This window comes from Muntiacus reevesi, chromosome 3, assembly GCF_963930625.1.
Source record: "Muntiacus reevesi chromosome 3, mMunRee1.1, whole genome shotgun sequence".
Classification (NCBI taxonomy): Eukaryota; Metazoa; Chordata; class Mammalia; order Artiodactyla; family Cervidae; genus Muntiacus; species Muntiacus reevesi.
Window position 1 is genome coordinate 177,173,599 of NC_089251.1, and position 20,476 is coordinate 177,194,074.

The 20,476-nt window shown below is 37.0% G+C and overlaps 1 protein-coding gene across 8 annotated transcripts in view; it reads right to left on the reverse strand.

Annotated features, from left to right (window-relative positions):
* The window catches only part of UTRN (utrophin), a 538,989-nt gene that overhangs the window by 86,382 nt on the left and 432,131 nt on the right, over window positions 1-20,476 (reverse strand). For all 8 annotated transcript variants that reach the window (XM_065931202.1, XM_065931205.1, XM_065931203.1 and 5 more), the window contains 3 exons: window positions 16,908-17,054; window positions 13,759-13,837; window positions 10,580-10,640 (listed from right to left, as the gene is read on the reverse strand). In XM_065931202.1, coding sequence (XP_065787274.1) covers window positions 10,580-10,640; window positions 13,759-13,837; window positions 16,908-17,054 — 287 coding nt within the window. The remainder of the gene's footprint in view (window positions 1-10,579; window positions 10,641-13,758; window positions 13,838-16,907; window positions 17,055-20,476) is intronic.

Here is a 20,476-nt window from a genome sequence, read left to right on the forward strand (position 1 = left end):
AACGACATTCACTGCCTACAGAAGAGCACCTTAGTCCACTGTCAGACCACAGTGTGAACTTTCCTTAATCATAAATTGTTGCTGAGTCGTGCTCAACACTTTTGCGACCCCACGGACTGTAGCCCTCGAGGCTCCTCTGTCTGTGAGATTTCCCAGACAAGAATACTGGAGTGGGTTGCCATTTCCTCCTCCAAGAGATCTTCATGACCCAGGGATTGAGCTTAGAGGATGCCAGTTCAATCAACAGGCGGATTCCTTACTACTGAACCCCTAGGGAAGCCCTAATCATACATCAGGCCTACTGAAAATAGCTCATGGAGAATCCTATGGAAAAGGCAAAGTGCAGCATGGAAGAAAGTAAGGCCTTATGCTAAGACAGCCCTGAACTTCACTGTTGACACATAGCAAGTGCACAATAGATGGTAACCAGTCTACAGTATTTAAGAAAGGATGTTTGCTCCTAATTTCTCCACTTGACTGCATTCCCTAAATATAATCTTTCATCCCACCCCAATTTTCCATGGACTAAAAATCTCTGTTGTCTACCTCCTCTAATACAGAGAATAAGAGTCAGTAAATGCATACCTGTCAAGGATTCAGACACTGGAGTTTGAATGCCAGGTCTGACATTTACCAGTTATGTGATCTCAAGCAAGTTATGTGTGTACTTATGATTTAAGCCTTGTCTATAAATGGGGTAATGATAGTACCTATGGGCTTCCCATAGCTCAGTTGGTAAAGAATTTGCCTGCAATGCTGGATACCTCGGTTAGATTCCTGGGTCGGGAAGATCCCCTGGAGAACCTGGAAAATCCCATGGACAGAGGAGCCTGGTGGGCTAGAGTCCATGGGGTCGCAAGAGTCGGATACAACTTAGTGACTAAACCACCACCATAGTACCTATACCTCACTGGGCTACTGTGAGAATTAAAAGAGATAACCCAGGCACAGGATTAGCACAGTGGCTAGCAAGTGAATATTCAAAACATATCATTTGTTACAGTGATCATTATTATCACCCTCTATGACTATGAATTATTATTATTTCTGCATCAAAAAGAGAAGAAATGAGTTTTAGATGATAATTATGACATATTAAGAAAATTCAACTCAAGGCTTTTATTCATCATTCCCTTTATACCTGAAACTCTGTGGATGTTAACTTTTAGTTGAGGAAATGAACAACTTGTACAAAGCACAATGCAGGGCCAAAAATTCACAAAGAAAGAGATCTTGATTTTACAGTATTATTGTACACTGTGAAGGCAGCAAGAGCCATTTCAAATTTTCTTAAATTGATGAGTTGGCATTGGACTATAGTAGAAAAGAAAAATAATTAGATCAGCTCTGGAAAGTCTACCTTATAAGCAGCAAGTATCATTTAAAGATATGAGTTTCAACTTAAGATATTAACAGAGGGATTTACACTATACAGATTCTTCCAGTTCAGATCTATATCCTATCTTTTTCTAGAAACAAATAAGTCTTGGAACCATGGCAGTTCACCTCAAAATATTAATAGAGAGAAAGAAATGCATTGAGGAACCATCCAAGGATGGTTTTAACCTATAAAATTAAACATCCAAGGATGTTTAACCTATAAAATTAAAATACAAAATAAAAACAACTCGTCCCTCGTATTCTCTGCCAACTTTCTTACTCTAGCATTAGAGTACATAAAACTGTATACTTAAATACTGAAAATATTTAATATTTCTACTGGAATATTACTTTCTTGTTGGTCAAATTAATATATCTTAGTATGTTCCAGGAAACTCTAGTTGCGTGACAATCATGTAAAATGTGTTTCTAACATTTTTCTTCTACTTACTTGTGCAACCATGCAAAGGGAAGTATATATTAAAATCCTTTTCATTCATCATTTACTTACTTATCAATTTATATGGGAAATAAATTTTGTTTTCATAATAATTTTTCATCTGGAAACACTGGCCTACATAACCTTATCTCTAATGATTGATGTTCCTTCTTTATGAAGTCTAAATAAACTGTTAGGTTTCACAACAGAGAAACTGGTTAAACAAGTTTTCTAAATTTAAGAGAATTCATTCTATTTACACAGGCAGAGTTTGAAATATTTGAAAATCCTAAGACATTTAACACTAAAAATTTAAAATACTTAAGAAAACACAATCTTTCACTAATGGCATTCAAAATATTTCAGGATGCTACAATCCTATAGGCCACATTAAAAATATGGGCCATCAATGTGTTATACTTATTTTGAAATGCTAGTTATGCACTCCAGCCAATAAAATGCCAGAGAAACCGGCCTTCACTTTACCTGCCTGCCCTGTAAGAACTTATAGACTGGGCAAGGAAACGATTCTGCTAGATCCTCCCCAAATTATAAAAATATTGATCCAGTGAAATTCTGACTTAGACAATGTAATGCTCAGTCACATTTAATCAACATGAACATACAAAAATTCCTTTTCATTTAAAACATTTTTATTCTTATTTGCTGCAAAAGTCAAAGAAAGGGGATGTGCTCTCAGAACCTTCTGAGAGAAACACAGCCCTGCAAACCTTGATTCCAGCTCAGGGAGACATGCATGAAAATTTGTTACAGTAGCAATAGAAAACTAATACATGTACCATACAAAATCTAGACGTCCATACAAATACAGACCATACAGTCCATGCTGTAACAAATTCTCATCCATGTCTCCCTGAGCTGGAATCAAGGTTTGCAGGGCTGTGTTCCCCTTGGAAGGTTCTGAGAGCATATTGCCTTTCACAGCTTCTAGAAGCTGCCTGAATCCCTGGATCATGCCCACTTCTACATCCTCATATGACCTAACCCATTCTCTTCCAGGGGTCAGGAAGTGGGTATCTGTATATGGCCAGATTCTGCCTACTTCCCTATGTCACATTTATATCAAGACCTGTAATATTCAAGTCAATATTCACCAAGCAAATTAAAATTCTCTAATACTATAACTATCATTATTATTATGTGGAATAAAAATTAAAATGTCACATTTGAATTAGATGATTGCATCTTCTCTTTTTTTAATTGGAGCAAAACTGCTTGACAATGTTGTGTTAGTATCTATTATACAATGACGTGAATCAGCTATATATACACACATATGTCCCCTCCCTCTTGGACCTCTCTCCCATCCCCTCACCACCCCACCCATCTAGGTCATCACAGAGCACACATCTGAGCCTCCCAGCCTAAACATCCAGACAGAAAAATGAATATAGAAAATATGGTACAGAGGGGCAGTCCTAAGACGGCAGAGGAATAGGATGGGGAGACCACTTTCTCCCCAACAAATTCATCAAAAGATCATTTAAACGCTGAGCAAATACCACAAAACAACTTCTGAACCCTGACGGGGGACACCAGGCACCCAGAAAGGCAGTCCATTGTCTTCAAAAGGAGGTAGGATAAAATATAAAAGATAAAAAGAGAGACAAAAGAGTTAGGGACAGAGAATATCCCAGGGAAGGAGTCATAAAAGAGGATAAGTTTCCAAACACCAGGAAACCCTCTCACTGGCAGGTTTGTGGGAAGTTTTGGAATCACAGAGGGCAGCATAACCGGGAGGAAAAAGTAAACAAATAAAACCCACAGATTAACCGCCTAACTGCAACTCCCAGCGAAAAAGTAGCCCAGATGCTCGCCTCCGCCACTAGCAAGGGGGCGTTGAACAGGGAGGTGCGGGCTGCATTGCTCAGGGTAAGGACTGGGCCTGAATGCCCTAAGGACAATCTGAGGGAGCTAATGTGAGCTAGCAACCCAAACTGTGGGAGAGCCAGAGAGATAGAGACAAAAAAAAAAAAAAAAAAAAAAAGAGGACAGAGAGAACTTTCCCGCCAAAAGCTCTAACCTAAGGCATTGCTGGCCTGCTCACAGAACAAAGGACTGAGTGAATACCAGAGGAGAGCTAGCCAGCAGCAAACCAGCCCATCCCCTGCTGGAGGCAGGGAGGCAGGCCGGAGACAGCCAGAGCCAGAAGGCGAGGGGCAACTCGGCCCTAGAGACGGCATCCTCTACCAAACTGCGAGCAGGCTCCCAGTTGCTAACTGAGTCTTCCTGGGATCCGCCAGGAGGCTCACAGCCAGAGATCAGCTCCCCGGAGGAGAAACAGGACACACCTGAGATGGCGCTCCCACTGCGCACCCGGGAAACCAAGAGGCTGGGACCAGGGAGGTGATAAGATGCCCCACTCCACCTGGAGAGTGTGCGCTCACCAAGCACCTAATCACCTGAGCTGCTCGGACCTGGGAAGGGCACAAAACGCAGGCCCAACCAAGGCTGTGCCTTTGTGGAGTACCCAAGAACCTGAACCTGAGCGGCTTAGACCTGGGAAGTGCATGCAATGCAGGGACTGATTGAGACAGTTTCTCCAGAGCAACCTGGAGCCTGAGCAGTGTAGACTGGGAAAGCACACAAACCGTGAGCGGGGGCAAACCCAGTGTGGCCCAGCCACTGAGAGCACTCCCCACACATGCCAGTGATATTTGTTTGCAGTGCTTCTCCACCCCAGAGCACAACTGAACAAGTGAGCCTAAATAAATGACCATCTTCACCCCCTTGTGTCAGGGTGGAAGTTAGATACTGAAGAGACTTGCAAACAGAGGAAGCCAAAATAAACAAAAAAAAGAGAACCGCTTTGGAAGTGACAGGTGCAACAGATTAAAACCCCTGTAGTTAGCATTGACTACATTGGAAGGGACCTATAGACCTTGAGAAGAAGTACAAGCTGGAACAAGGAACTATCTGAAACGGAACTGACCCCACACTGCCCTCAACAGCTCCAGAGAAATTCCTAGATATACTTTACTATTATCATTTTTTATTTTTTTTTTAATTTTTAAGTTCTTTATTACTCCTTTAATTTTCATTTTTAACCTACTATTACCTTGCAAAAAAAAAAGGCCCTATTTTTAAAGCAAATTTCATATTATTTTAATAGCTTTTGCAATTTTGTTTTGTTTTTTGATTATATTTCTGAGAGTCTAAACACTACTCTAGATTTTTAATCTTGGCTTTTAGGTATTTTTAATCAATTTTGTACCTTTAAGAATCCAATCTTCAGTACCCATTTTTACTTAGGAGTGTGATTACTGACTTGATTACTCTCTCCCCTTTTGACTCTCCTTTTTCTCCCTCAGGTCACCTCTATCTCCTCCCTCCCACTTCTTTTCTCTACTTAATTCTGTGAATCTCTTTGGGTGTTCCAGGCTGTGGAGACCACTTAGGGAACTGAGCACTGGCTAGATTGGTTTCCCTCCTTTTGACTGCCCCTCCTATCCTCCTGGTCACCTCTACCTCCTCCCTCCCTCTTCTCTTCTCTATGGAACTCCGTAAACGTCTCTGAGTGTTCCAGACTGTGGAGGGCAAACAGGGAATTGATTACTGACTAGACTGCTCTCTCGCCTTTGGATTCTCCCTCTTTTCCTCCTGGTCACCTCTATCTCCCTTCTCCCTCTTCTCTCTCCATGTAACTCTGTGAACCTAGATCAAGGGCGGGAGGAGAAGGGACAACAGAGGATGAGATGGCTGGATGGCATCACCCACTCAATGGACATGAGTCTGGGTAAACTTCAGGAGTTGGTGATGGACAGGACGTGCTGCGGTTCATGGGATTGCAAAGAGTCGGACATGACTGAGTGACTGAACTGACTGAACTGAACAGGAAAAAAAAACTATTAAAAATACAAACATATGGAAGCTAAACAACACACTTCTGAATAACCAACAAATCACAGAAGAAATCAAAAAAGAAATCAAAATATGCATAGAAATGAATGAAAATGAAAGCACAACAACCAAAAACCTATGGGATAGAGTAAAAGCAGTGCTAAGGGGAAGGTTCATAGCAATACAAGCCTACATCAAGAAATAGGAGAAAAATCAAAGAAATAACCTAACTCTACACCTAAAGCAACTAGAAAAAGAAGAAATGAAGTACCCAAGGGTTGGTAGAAGGAAAGAAATCATAAAAATTAGGGCAGAAATAAATGAAAAAGAAACAAAGGAGACCATAGCCAAAATCAACAAAGCTAAAAGCTGGTTCTTTGAGAAGATAAATAAAATAGACAAATCATTCACCAGACTCATCAAGAAAGGGGAAAAGAATCAAATCAACAAAATTAGAAGTGAAAATGGAGAAATCACAACAGACAACACAGAAATACAAAGGATCATAAGAGACTACCATCAGCAACTATATGCCAATAAAATGGACAACTTGGAAGAAATGGACAAATTCTTAGAAAAGTATAACTTTCAAAAACTGAACCAGGAAGAAATAGAAAATCTTTACGGCCCCATCACAAGCACAGTAGTCAAAACTGTAATCAGAAATCTTCCAACAAACAAAAGTCCAGGACCAGATGGCTTCACAGCTGAACTCTACCAAAAATTTAGAGAAGAGCTAATACCTGTCCTACTCAAACTCTTCCATAAAGTTGCAAAGGGAGGAAAACTTGCAAACTCATTCTATGAGGGCTCCATCATGCTAATACAAAACCAGACAAAGATGCCACAAAAAAAGAAAACTACAGGTCAATATCACTGATGAACATAGATGTAAAAATCCTTAACAAAATTCTAGCAAACAGAATCCAACAACATATTAAAAAGATCATACATCAAGACCAAGTGAGCTTAATCCCAAGGATGCAAGGATTCTGCAATATTCACAAATCGATCAATGTGATACACCACATTAAAAAATTGAAAGATAAAAACCATATGATTATCTCAATAGACGCAGAGAAAGCCTTTGACAAAATTCAACATCCATTTATGATAAAAACCCTCTAGAAAGCAGGCACAGAAGGAACATACCTCTACATAATAAAAGCCATATATGATAAACCCACTGCAAACATTATCCTCAATGGTGAAAAATTGAAAGCATTTTCCCTAAAGTCAGGAACAAGACAAGGGTGCCCACTCTCACCACTACTATTCAACATAAGTTTTGGAAGTTTTAGCCACAGCAATCAGAGCAGAAAAAGAAATAAAAGGAATCCAGATTGGAAAAGAAGAAGTAAAACTCTCACTGTTTGCAGATGACATGATCCTCGACACAGAAAACCCTAAAGACTCCACCAGAAAATTACTAGAGCTAATCAATGAATATAGTAAAGTTGCAGGACATAAAATTACCACACAGAAATCCCTTGCATTCCTATACACAAACAATAAGAAAACAGAGAAATTAAGGAAACAATACCATTCACCATTGCAACGAAAAGAATAAAGTACTTAGGAGTAAATCTACCTAAAGAAATAAAAGACCTGTATATAGAAAACTATAAAACACTGATGAACGAAATCAAAGAGGACACAAATAGATGGAGAAATATACCATATTTATGGATCAGAAGAATCAATATAATGAAGATCAGTATACTACCCAAAGCAATCTATAGATTCAATGCAATCCCTATCAAGCTACCAATGGTATTTTTCACAGAACTAGAACAAATAATTTCACAATTTCTATGGAAATACAAAACACCTCGAATAGTCAAAGCAATCTTGAGAAAGAAGAATGGAACTGGAGGGATCAACCTGCCTGACTTCAGGCTATTCTACAAAGCTACAGTCATCAAGACAGTATCGTACTGGCACAAAGACAGAAACATAGATCAATGGAACAAAATAGAAAGCCCAGAGATAAATCCATGCACCTATGGACACCTTATCTTCAACAAAGGAGGCAAGAATATACAATGGAGAAAAGACAACCTCTTTAACAAGTGGTGCTGGGAAAACTGGTCAACCACTTGTTAAAGAATGAAAATAGAACACTTTCTAACACCATACACAAAAATAAACTCAAAATGGATTAAAGATCGAAATGTAAGACCAGAAACTATAAAACTCCTAGAGGAAAACATAGGCAAAGCATTCTCTGACATAAATCACAGCAGGATCCTCTATGTCCCACCTCCCAGCATAATGGAAATAAAAGCAAAAATAAACATATGGGACCTAATTAAATTTAAAAGCTTTTGCACAATGACGGAAACTATAAGCAAGGTGAAAAGACAGTCTTCAGAATGGGAGAAAATAATAGCAAATGAAGCAACTGACAAAGAATTAATCTAAAAAACATACAGGCAACTCCTGTAGCTCAATTCCAGAAAAATAAGCAACCCAATAAAAAAAAATGGGCCAAAGAACTAAACAGACATTTCTCCAGAGAAGACATACAGATGGCTAACAAACACATGAAAAGATGCTCAACATCACTCATCATCAGAGAAATGCAAATCAAAATCACAATGAGGTATCTCACGCCAGTCAGAATGGCTGCTATCAAAAAGTCTACAAACAATAAATGCTGGAGAGGGTGCAGAGAAAAAGGAACCCTCTTACACTGTTGGTGGGAATGCAAACTAGTACAGCCACTATGGAGAACAGTGTGGAGAGTCCTTAAAAAACTGGAAAAAGAACTGCCATACAACCCAGCAGTCCCACTGCTGGGCATACACACTGAGGAAACCAAAATTGAAAGAGACACATGTACCCCAATGTTCATCGCAGCACTGTTTACAATAGCCAGGACATGGAAGCAACCTAGATGTCCATCGGCAGACGAATGGATAAGAAAGCTGCGGTACATATACACAATTGAATATTACTGAGCTATTAAAAAGAACACATTTGAATCAGTTCTAATGAGGTGGATGAAACTGGAGCCTATTATACAGAGAGAATTAAGTCAGAAAGAAAAACACCAATACAATATATTAATGCATATATATGGAATTTAGAAAGATGGTAATGATGACCCGTATATGTGAGACAGCGAAAGAGACACAGATGCAAAGAACAGACTTTTGGACTTTCTGGGAGAAGGCAAGGGTGGGATGATTTGAGAGAATAGCATTGAAACATGGATATTATCATATGTGAAATAGACCACCAGCACAGGTTTGATGCATGAGACGGGGTGCTCAGGGCTGGTAGACTGGGATGACCCTGAGGGATGGGATGGGGAGGGAGGTGGGAGGGAGGTTCAAAATGGGGAATAAATGTACACCCATGGCTGATTCATGTGTATGTATGACAAAAAATTCACAATATTGTAAAGTAATTAGCCTCCAATTAAAATAAATGAATTTTTAAAAAAAGAAAATATGGTACATATATACAGTAGAATACTACTCAGACATAAAAGGAACAAAATTGGATCATTTGTAGAGACATGGATACACCTAGAATCTGTCACACAGAATGAAGTAAGTAAAAAAGAGAAAAACAGACACTGTATATTGCCACATATATATGGACTCTAGAAAAATGGTACAGATGAACTTATTTCCAGAGCATCTTCTCTTAATAAAGATGTCAGTTTGTTGAGCCTGTGACTTTTTTCCCTTCATGCCTGCATACGTTTGATATCAATCCCCCACTTTGCTACCTTATACTAAATTTATCACAACTCAGTACATGGTAGATTATACACTGATAAAAGTATTAAGTTGTCTCAAGACAATGTAACATATATTGCTTATTATATTTGCTATGACTATGGCAAAATTATTTGTTTTCTTAAGTATGAGGATATATTTCAGACCACAATAAAATCTTCATAGGTAAATGGCATTTTGTAAGCATTTTGATTTCACACACAAAGTTTTTAGGAAGAGGGATACTGGAAAAATAGACTATTAGCCTTGGCACAAATTTTGGAGATACCACATGACACTTTAGGAAAGATATGAAAGAAACTTGGCCGAGATATCTTCACCTGACTTGCCTGTGGTCATAGGACTAATCTGAGACACAGTTAACTCCGGATAATAGTGAGATTTTTCTCTCAAAACGAAGCCACCATTCACCTTATATATAAAATATATTCAACTACAACTCTCATCACCTTTATCACACTGTAAATCAATAACTTACACTTCAAGGGATTTCAGAAGATGTATTTTACCATTCTGCCCAATGACAACACACAGACAGGCAAGGATCAAATCCTATGCAGACCTTGTGTAAATCATAAAAAATTTATAAAATATTACATAATATGGAAAAAACTATGTAAAAAAGGAGAAATTGTCAAGTTGACAACAAAGGTGTGGGACAATAAACCTAAACTAATTGCAGATAATTTCCACAAGTTGAGAAAAAACTTGAAAATATTGAACTTTTTAATCATAAAACCCTGTTTCTTTTTGGTGGACTAAAATGAGAAGAGTACAAGTACTTTTTAGATGAATTTTCTGGAAGACAAAAATGGCTTAGAAGCAATACAGCTGGAGAAACTGTATTCATTATGTCAAGAATATTTAGGAATTTTGTCCTTCTCCCTGAATATATTAATATCTGCTTTACAAAAATATCAGCTATATTACCTATTGCCTAATATAATGAATTACAAATATCAGTCTTATTTTTAAACTAATTTTTTCAAATATTAAATATATATTCTTTATATCCATATAAACATATAAATTCCTTCCTATAATAGGTTTGAAATCCAGTTTTTAAAGTTACATGGGAAAAGTCTCTTAAGTTATTAACACAATTTTATTGTCTTGGTATTATAAAGGAGAATTAAAATCAACTTACTTGATGTAATAGGGCACTTTATTATGTGAAATGGATCTTTGCCACGGCAGCTGGACTGAAGCTGGAGAAACAAACCGAGGTTATTGGAAACACTTCCAACTCTTATGTCTTACGCCTTAATGCAAAACAACTGAACATGTTTATAGCAAATTCAATGAGAACTGCTGAATTCCTATAATTATGAAATATGCTAGGCCAAACAAAGAGTGGCTTTAGAGATTCATTTAAAGCATGGAAATGTGAAACAGTACAGTCTCAATTTCTAACGCCAACTCTAATCGAACCTGTTGATGTAAATATTTTTAAAAATCACATTTTATTGTTTCTAACAATCAACATTTAAAACTTATTAGAAAATACATACGCTGTATAAATTTTGATTAAGCTTAAACCAAAGTTAATTTTACCTAGGCAAAATCTAGGTATAATCTACAATCTAGGTATACCAAGACTGTAAATTAGATTTCTTAAGATTGAATTTTCCAGGTCACTAATAATACTCTTCACTTTGCTTCATAGGCTCAGAATAACTAGTATGAATGTCATTTAAACAAACTCAATTATATGGATTTTAAAAGAGGAAAATTAAACATAGCCCAAAGGTTTTAAAGAACTAAGGCAATTATCTAGATAAAAGAATTCCAAATACTTATTTTCATCTTAAATGCGCAGGAAATACAGTTCCCTACTTTTATACACTAGACAGCACTATGATTGAGATTTTATGTTTTGTTTTACTGAGGTACAAATTTTTTACAATTCCATTTACTATTTATAAAAGTTTTATTCTACATTAAACTAATTATTTTAAGACTTATTTAAGTAGAATTGCACCTATGCATCTAGAACCTTTAAGGAATTTTGGTAAATAAACTAAAAAACAAGCAAATCCATCTAAAGTGTTGCAAATATCACTAGATTCTCATATAACCAGTTGTCACTAATGTTTTTTTTTTTCTCCTGAATAGGGTGTCATAATCCTACTTACTAATATTTAGCCTTTTAAAATTTGCAAAGAATTTTCAATATGTCTGTTAATAAGGAAGCCAACAATGAGAAACTAAATATTAGACGTGAAATAACTCGCCCAAAAATAAATGACTGTACCCAAACATGATTTCAGGATTTCGGACCGCCAGTCAGAAATATTTCTATTCAACAACCCTTCCTCTCTTTCTCAAGTGTGAGCGTTTCCTTCTTGAGCTATGTCCATGAAAGAATAAAAGGAAGATGGCAATGTGGAACTAGGTATATTAAATTTCTCATTAGAGCCAACCTCTTTTCAGCACTGGCACCAAGCTAATAGGTCAGTCTTTATTTTGTGCCTAACTAAACAGGCTCCTTTCATAACCATGGCTAAAGTTCAAGAAATTTAATAAAGCCAAAGATTTCAAGCAGCAGTGGATAACAATTACTAAATTTATTAATTGGGATTTTTTTTTTTTATAATTCTCCATTCATTTTAATGATTGTTTTGATCTGAATAACTTTGACCCTCTGGACTGTCTATGCCAGGCAATGAAGGGCAATGTGCTGGAGTTTCACAATTTTTACAATGTTTCACTTGCTAAAGAGCAAGAGTTTGATTTTTATTATGAAAGAATGGTTACTAGGTGAAAGTGTTCAGTTTCATCAATACTAGTAAATACATACACTGTAGAACTATAGAGTCTCAATGATTTGTTAAATTTCTCTTTACTTTGGTCTCAGCATATAGCTCTATGTTCCATAAAATTAAGTGCAAGCAATCTGGGGGTAATTCATAGCTAATGAATAATGAAGCAAACCTATTTACTCATGAACATGGAGAGCATCCAAATGTTGGAAATGCACTCTGGCATCCAGGTAGACAGCATATTCTAGGAAGGACTCAACATTTCAAAGACAGGCTACCTAAGAGCTCAGGTGTGTGAAACAGGTGTGGGAGTGATGGGGTGAGAGGGTCCGGGGAGAGACAGGGAGAGACGAAACAGAGACACAGACACACACCCGGGAGAGCTGGCTTGAGCACTAGAGCGGCGTAGGACAGGAGGATTAGGAACGACCGATTAGGATTCTTGAAATTGTGAGATAAGAAAAGCCTGACCTTGTTGAGGTAAAGCAAATTATCAAGCATAGCAAATATTAAGAGAAAACATAAATGCAATAAATTTAGTTGGAAGACACGATATTATTTCAGTTTTCTCTATGACTGTAGATACAAAGGTACCATAATTGGAAAAATTAGCTTCGCATTAAGTTTCAACCTTCACTTATTAAATTAAACTGTTTGCTTACATATGTTTTCCAGAGACAAAGAAAGGAAAGGAGTAATATTTAGAGAAAACCCTGGTGCCAAGAACTGTGCTAGGTGTTTTGTGTAACTTGGTATATTTTCTCATCTAAATCTCAAGGCAATCAGAGAAAATAAGTATTATTTTAGTAACTTTAAGATAAAAAAATGAACCTTCAGGACTTCAGAGTCCTGGTAAAAGGGAAAATTAATATTTTAATCTCAATCTGGGTGACTCTGAATCTTATATTCTTTAATTTCCTTAGCAGTGAGTGATAAAGAGCTCAAATTACTTATTAAAGATCTCATGAACAGTCAGTTCATAAGATGAAAAACTTCAGTTGAAGACTATTGCATAAAACTCTACATATGTGCTTTGGCTAAATCTGCAATATTTAATTAGAAGAAAAGCTAAGTATGATTGCAGTGAGCCTAATAGACCAGAATCTTCTCAAAGATTTATGAAGAATTTTTTTTTTTTTTTTTGCTTTTTAAGTCTCCAGGTGCATTGAAAATAAACATGCATTTTTTAAGTAGGAAAATTAATTTAAAATTTTAAATACAAAAATGATTTCTTTACTGTGAAAAAGTTCAAAATCTTTGCATATGGCATAGCAATAGGATACTATATTAGTTATTACAACAGATGGTTCAGTGAAAAACTCTAGCTAAAGATGAATTAATTTTTGCTTCACTTCAAAGACTTACCATGACCAGATGATGGAAATAGTAACCAATAAGCACTGGGTATTGATTGGTCACTGATGTTGAAATCTTCTTTATTTATATTCATCTAATAAAGCACACATATTTATAGCAAAGGATATAGTTCCTTGAGTGAAAGTGAAATAATATGCTTATTCATTCAATTAATGAATTAACTGGAAATCAGCTTATTGGTACTTACTAGAGAGAAAATGCTGAGAGGATGGTCCAAAATCTCTATGGGCTTCCTGAAGCTGTTTAAGGCGATCATCTACGGAAACCTGCACATATACATACAAGAAATAATTTGATTTCAAAACAATGACCTTAATAATAACCTTGATTTAAGTACTATAACAAATGGTACTATAACCCAAGATATGATTGCTGGTACAGACTCTTCTAAATTTGGAATCAAAGTATGGATATGAAAATAGATTCCTGACATCAAGTAACAGTAAATAGTGCCAGGTACTCTTCTAAGTAATTTATGTGAATTCTTTTAACTCTCACAAAACTCACACTGAATAAGTATTACTCCTTATAATCATTGTTTTACAGATAAAGATATGGAGACCTAAAGAGGTGTTCAAGGAAATAAAGTTATTAGCATGTGGCAATGTTAGTATTCACACTCAATTCATCTGATGTCAGAATCTATGTCTTGACATTATTCAACATTTTAGTCAAAAGCAGTAACACTCTAAAGCATCTGAAGTAAAGATGTGGCCATGGGGTCAGTGACTACTCATCTCTCTTTTGTAAGGAAGGTGGTAAAAAGGGCTGTAGAAAGAAGTCTGAAATATTCCAAGGGAAAAAAAACAGATGATAATGATGGTAAGACATATGACAGATATAGATGGAGAGTGAAAGGACATATAAATATGGAATGACTTATATTCCTCCAAGTTCATGTTTATCATCTTGACTTGGGAGTATTCAAGTAGACACCAGGTGAATAATACACTCTATATATCTGTTTACACACAGTCTTAGCTCTCTACATTTTGAAAATGCGGATTTGGTACCCTGAGAAATTAACTTCAAATCAATAACAATGGCACACAGCCTCCTGACATTTCCATTTCCTTTTCCTGGTCTTTGTCTAGTAGTGCTGGTCAGGTGTTTCACTTAGACTGCCAATCTTATTTTCAGCTGCCTTTAAATGGAACGTGTGTCTCTGGCTCACTGGATACCTCCATTTTTTTCCTGGTTAGCTATCAAAATTACATTAGCAGGTACTTGGTTTGTTGTGACCAAAAGCATTCAAATGCCACACATTTACATTCCGGAGAACACAAGGTGCTACTCTTGAAATTTAATACCACTGTCAGCCAGCATAAATCGAGTTCCTCATATTTAATCAGCAACTAACAGCTGAGCAGCCCACTCCAGTATTCTGCCTAGAGAATACCATGGACAGAGAAGCCTGGTGGGCTGCTGTCCATGGGGTCACACCAAGTCAGACACGACCAAAGCAACTTAGCATGCATTCATGCATTGGAGAAGGAAATGGCAACCCGCTCCAGTATTATTGCCTGGAGAATCCCAGGGATGGAAGGGCATGATGGGCTGCTGTCCTGTGGGGTTCTACAGAGTCGGACACGACTGAAGCGACTTAGCAGCAGCAGTAGCAGCAACATCTGAGCTATAGTGGTTACCAAGCTCAGAGATCAGGATGAAAGAACAACTTTTTCAGGCATAACATTTTCCTTGACTTCTAATCTTTGCCGATGGTAACAACAGAAGCAGAGTGACAAGGGAATCAAGATGGACACAGCAATACCAGTATGAAGATAATGAATTGGAGAAATGAAGCAGAGTCAAATGAAATAGAGTAAAAGTCAAATGCTTCTCTGTCCTACTCAGTAGAAAAGCATGTATGAGTTTAACAGATCCTGCTTTACTAATCCCAGATTAATATTCTTTTCAAAGACAGAAAAGACTGTTTAATACTATATACTCATTTATAACCTCTTCCATCTCATGAAGAAAATATAAACCACTAAGTGTTTCAACAGCTGAATTAATTCAGGACCTATCATGGGGCTTTCCTGGTGGCTCAGACAATAAAGAATCTGCCTGCAATGCAGGAGACTCGGGTTCAATCCCTGGGTCGGGAAGATTCCCTGGAGAAGGGAATGGCTACCCACTCCAGTATTCTTGCCTGGAGAATTCCATGGACAGAGGAGCCTGGCGGATTACAATCCATGAGGTCACAAAGAGACGGACATGACTGAGCAACTAAAAACACTTCACGGGTCACAGGACTTATTCAGGACCTAACATGCTATAAAATATTATACCTCTAAAATATGTGCTACCTTAAAATTGCATATTTATCTTGTCAAGTATCACTTCAATTTAGATCCAAAACATATAGAGAGACTAGTAAGCATTATTATTTTTCAATCTTCCACTTAAACTGGGGCTTCCCTGGTGGCTCAGAGGGTAAAGCATCTGCCTGCAATGTGGGAGACCTGGGTTCGATCCCTGAGTTGGGAAGATCCCCTGGAGAAGGGAATGGCAACCCACTCCAGTACTCTTGCCTGGAAAATCCAATGGACGCAGAAGCCTGGTAGGCTAAAGTCCTTGAGGTCCCAAAGAGTCAGACCTGACTGAGCGACTTCATTTTCACTTTTCACTTAAACTATCCTGCTACTTTTCAGAGGAAAAAAATACTATTAAGACTCCTAGAAACTGGATACTCAATGTGACAAAGCTCTACAAAGACTGAGCCAAAAATTACTGACTGGAACATGTGGTGACTTGCAGATACTTAGTAACACTCAACAATATTCTTTCTGGTTTGACTCTTTTAAAACTGAAATGCTCAACTACATCAAAACAACTACATTAGAACAACTAAGATCTAAGAGCTAAAGGTAAATACCATTATACTAAAGTCTGCTAGCTGGAAAAAAATGAGCAAGATACATGAAAGGCAAGCAACAGAAAAAGGATGGAGGCTTTCTTAACTTCTCAAAAGAAAAAAAAAATAACACGATTCAAGTAAGAAAAATGACTCCTTTATGAGCCATTATGGAAAGAATGTTTCTGTGACCTACCGTAGGTTTCAATTACTGTGATTTATTTGACCTTTTGCAATTTTCTACAAAAATCCTATGAAGAGAATGCTATAAAATTACATTAAAATCTATATTCAAAAGTAAATGAGGCCTTTGGTTTCAAGGTACAGAAAGACAAACAACTAATGTCACCATATGCTAGAAATCCATTATTAAATACAACCCATAAAGACAGAGGAAAGGATGGTGAGTGGAGGAACAGTGAGGTAGGGCTTAAAGACAAAGGTGTAAGCCTGCATTATGAAGAGGAATCGGCTGACACCTGCAAAAGTTTCCATCGCATATTAAGGTCATCGAGCTGGCGAGACATCTTTAGAGACGGGTGTAAGTCAAGAGGAGACAGTTGACTGGATAAATCATTCATTGTTTTAACCTTTAAGTTGATTGGTGCAATTTCTTCTCTAAATGCCTAGGAGAAAAGATAAGAATAATGTCATCAGAAAAGAATAACACAAAAGCTAGTATTCCGTATTTTCTAAATAAATAAATAAAACACCAAGATCAGCCGAGAAGTCATCTATGATACCTGCTCACTCAACAACTGACTTGACTGAGGTCTTGAGGAACCAGGACCACAGCCAGAGTCCCCCTTTATAAGCCAGAGAATATGAACAGACGCATGAAGAGAAAACTTGTTACACAAACTCATTTAAATGATTATGTACTTCCTTCAAATTTTTCATTTATACTATCTAGTCTGGAAAACATTATTATCCATTTTACTAATTTCTAGGCTGGATTTTATCTTTAACTTTCTTTCATGTTTTCCATTTTTTCATATGGATACTTTAATATTTTTTTCTCCTGATGCAATAGCTCGATTTGACATGTCTCTACTTAAAATTAAGTTAGAAAGTGGCCAGTACAAAAAGCTTTCCTAACCATAAAATCCATGCCTATTATATACTCAAGAGGTAAGTGTTCTCTCTTTCAAAGTCATTTATCACCTTTCTTTGTGGTTAGAGGTAGGGAAGGAAGAGCAGGGTCTATCAGAAAAGAGGCAAATGAAGCTTAGAACTGACAAATGACAGTTTTGGGCAGAGTAAGAGATCTTGTACAGGCGGAGGTTGAAGGGATGCATGTCAAGAGGAAAAAATAAAACAAACACAAAAAATATTTGGGCTCAGTGACTGTGGTATGTCCTGTGAGAACGAACAACAAAATAATGAAAACACCAAGTTTTCCTCCTTTCTCCACACAATTTCAACCCCCTCTATGTTCATGTATCTTTTTCCCCATAAAGTTTTGCTTAAATTCCATCCATCCCTTGAAAGACTCACTGGAGTGCTCCACCTATTGAGACGACTTCCCAGACGCCTTTCCTATTCCAGTCCTGTTGAAGGCCCTGCCCTTGAGTTCACCAGCTTTCTATCCCTCATATCCAACCCAGCCAGGGTTTCCAACCTGCACATCTCTGGACACACAAATCAGGTTTTACAGTGGGGGCATTTTTTATTTCTTTATGCCATATGAACCACTGGTTATAGATTTTATATACTATTTCTTATCAGAGCTCTTAGGTTCCTGGTCATGTAAGCATTCATATTTTAATATCTCCCTCCATATAATGGAAGCTTCTTGAGGACAGACACTCTCCAGTACTCAGCACAAAGTTAGTAATCAAAGAGGGGCAGAGTTCATTTCTAATGATGAAGGTTCAAAAATGGTATCTGAGGCAAGATTAAGTCAGTAGAGAATCTGCCTGCAATGTGGAAGACCAGAGGTATGGTCCTTGCGTTAGAAAGATCCCCTGGAGAAGGGAATGGCTACCCACTCCAGTACTCTTGCCTGGAGAATCCCATGGACAGAGGAGTCTAGTGGGCTACACTCCATGGGGTCACAAAGAGTCAGACACAACTGAGCAACTAACACACAAGCCAATATAGCACCAGGAACAGAAGTGGGATATTAAAAGACAACTGAATGTTTTTAATTCTTTGTTATGCTAAATATTAACTGTGTACCAAACATACAGGTATTAAGTGTTGTGAACATGCTATTAGAATAAGCTCTCAAGTGTCATCGTTTCTGCAATCTCCACCCCTTAAGAGAGTAGGCATACGTCTCTCAGTCCCATTTCTTCTGCTCTTTCATCACCCCAAGTTTAGCTAATGAATAATAGATGTCAAAGTGCTTTTGAATGCTATAAAGTTTTATTAAAACACTGCAATATTAATTTGACTTCGTCCTCAAGCTTATAAAAAGGAAACCTTTAACTGCTTCCCAGTTCCTCTTTTTATAACATGAAAAGGCTAAAAATAATCATTATGGTTGGTAAACATCAAAATAACATTACTAATATAATTTTGCTTTTAAAAAGAATCAGAGAATACATTTTAATATTTCAAAATTCTTGAACATGTCCAAAAGCCACATGAAGAGTACAAGCTGGAGAGTCAGAAGAACAGATCTGGAGCCCAGAGACAGGATAAAAGATATAGACCTTGGAGGTAACTGTGTAAATGACACCTGATACAGTGAGCACAGAAGTCAATGTACAGAAGGAAATATCACCAGAACCTTGAAGACACTAGCATTTCAAAGTCAGGCTTTGGGTGGACATTTGATTTCAGCTATAAAATAAATGATTGAAGTGGTGGGGTTAAATAAACTACTCTGTAATCAGGCATAAAGTAAAAAAAAAAAAAAAAAAATCAAAATCAGAAGAATGGAAGTCCATGAAGATGTAAGAATTGCTGCTGCATGGAAGAATTCAGGTTGTGATAGTTTTTCTCCACGATTGCAGATGTTGATCGTTCATGGGTGACAGAACGTATAGAAATAAACAGATTCACAAATACAGGTCAATGACAAAAGAAGATGTATGATAACAGATACATTATAGGTCTAAAGAATTCATATTTAATAAAGAAGCATGGAACATAGAAAGGGGTGGGAAAAGAGAATTTTTCAGTCTGGATTTTGAAAAGGCCCGAGTTCCCTCAGATTCAGTTTGAGAATAATTACAGAACTCAAATCTTTCAAGCTTTCTTCAGTGATGACCTCATATCACACACTAATAATCAGCTTTTAAAATCAATATCTTTGTATTTTGAAGGCCTTAAAGATGAACAATAAACTGCTAGAAAATATTCTCAGATTTATATAATTTTAAATAATAACCAGTTTTATTTCAAACGATGGTGAAAGTTCTTTAAAAATTATAATTTCAAGACAGATCTTTTTTGATCTTAGAGATGAAAAGAGTTTTATCCTTGCTACATAAAAATAATGCTTTTTTCTTACAAGCCACAGGTAAAAACATTAAAAACCCTTACACAAATAATGCATTTCAGGCTTAATTTTGTTTTTGTGGTCCAGTATATTATGGTAACAAGGAATCTTTCCATTAAGAAAGTTTATCTTTTGGGTTTTAAGAGCTCCAAACTAAGGGGCTTTCTGAAATAAAGCAAATTGTAAAATGGTTTCAGATCTGCTATGTGTTCTGATATAAAGAACCAATTTATCATGACTTGGCTGCATTTTCCCATGGGAGAATAAAATTCTATGTGGTTTTCTTTGGTATAAAAACAGAACATCTGCGTGTGTTAAAGGTGCTGACCAGCAGCCTGTGGGCAGATGGGAAACTCAGCTCTTCTCCTGTCAGAGGTGTGTACTCCAACAGACAAGAGGGATTAAGTATAATTTAGGAACTTGAAATTATTCGATCACCCTAAAATATTTGTTTCCAGTTGTTTTGGTATATTCAATAATATTTAGCAATAGTCAGGACTTGTTTTCACCTGCCTATAACTTCAGGAGTATTCTTTGAGCACATATGAAACATGCCGAAATTTGAATATATTTATTTGGTTTAAAGAGACCTAGGTT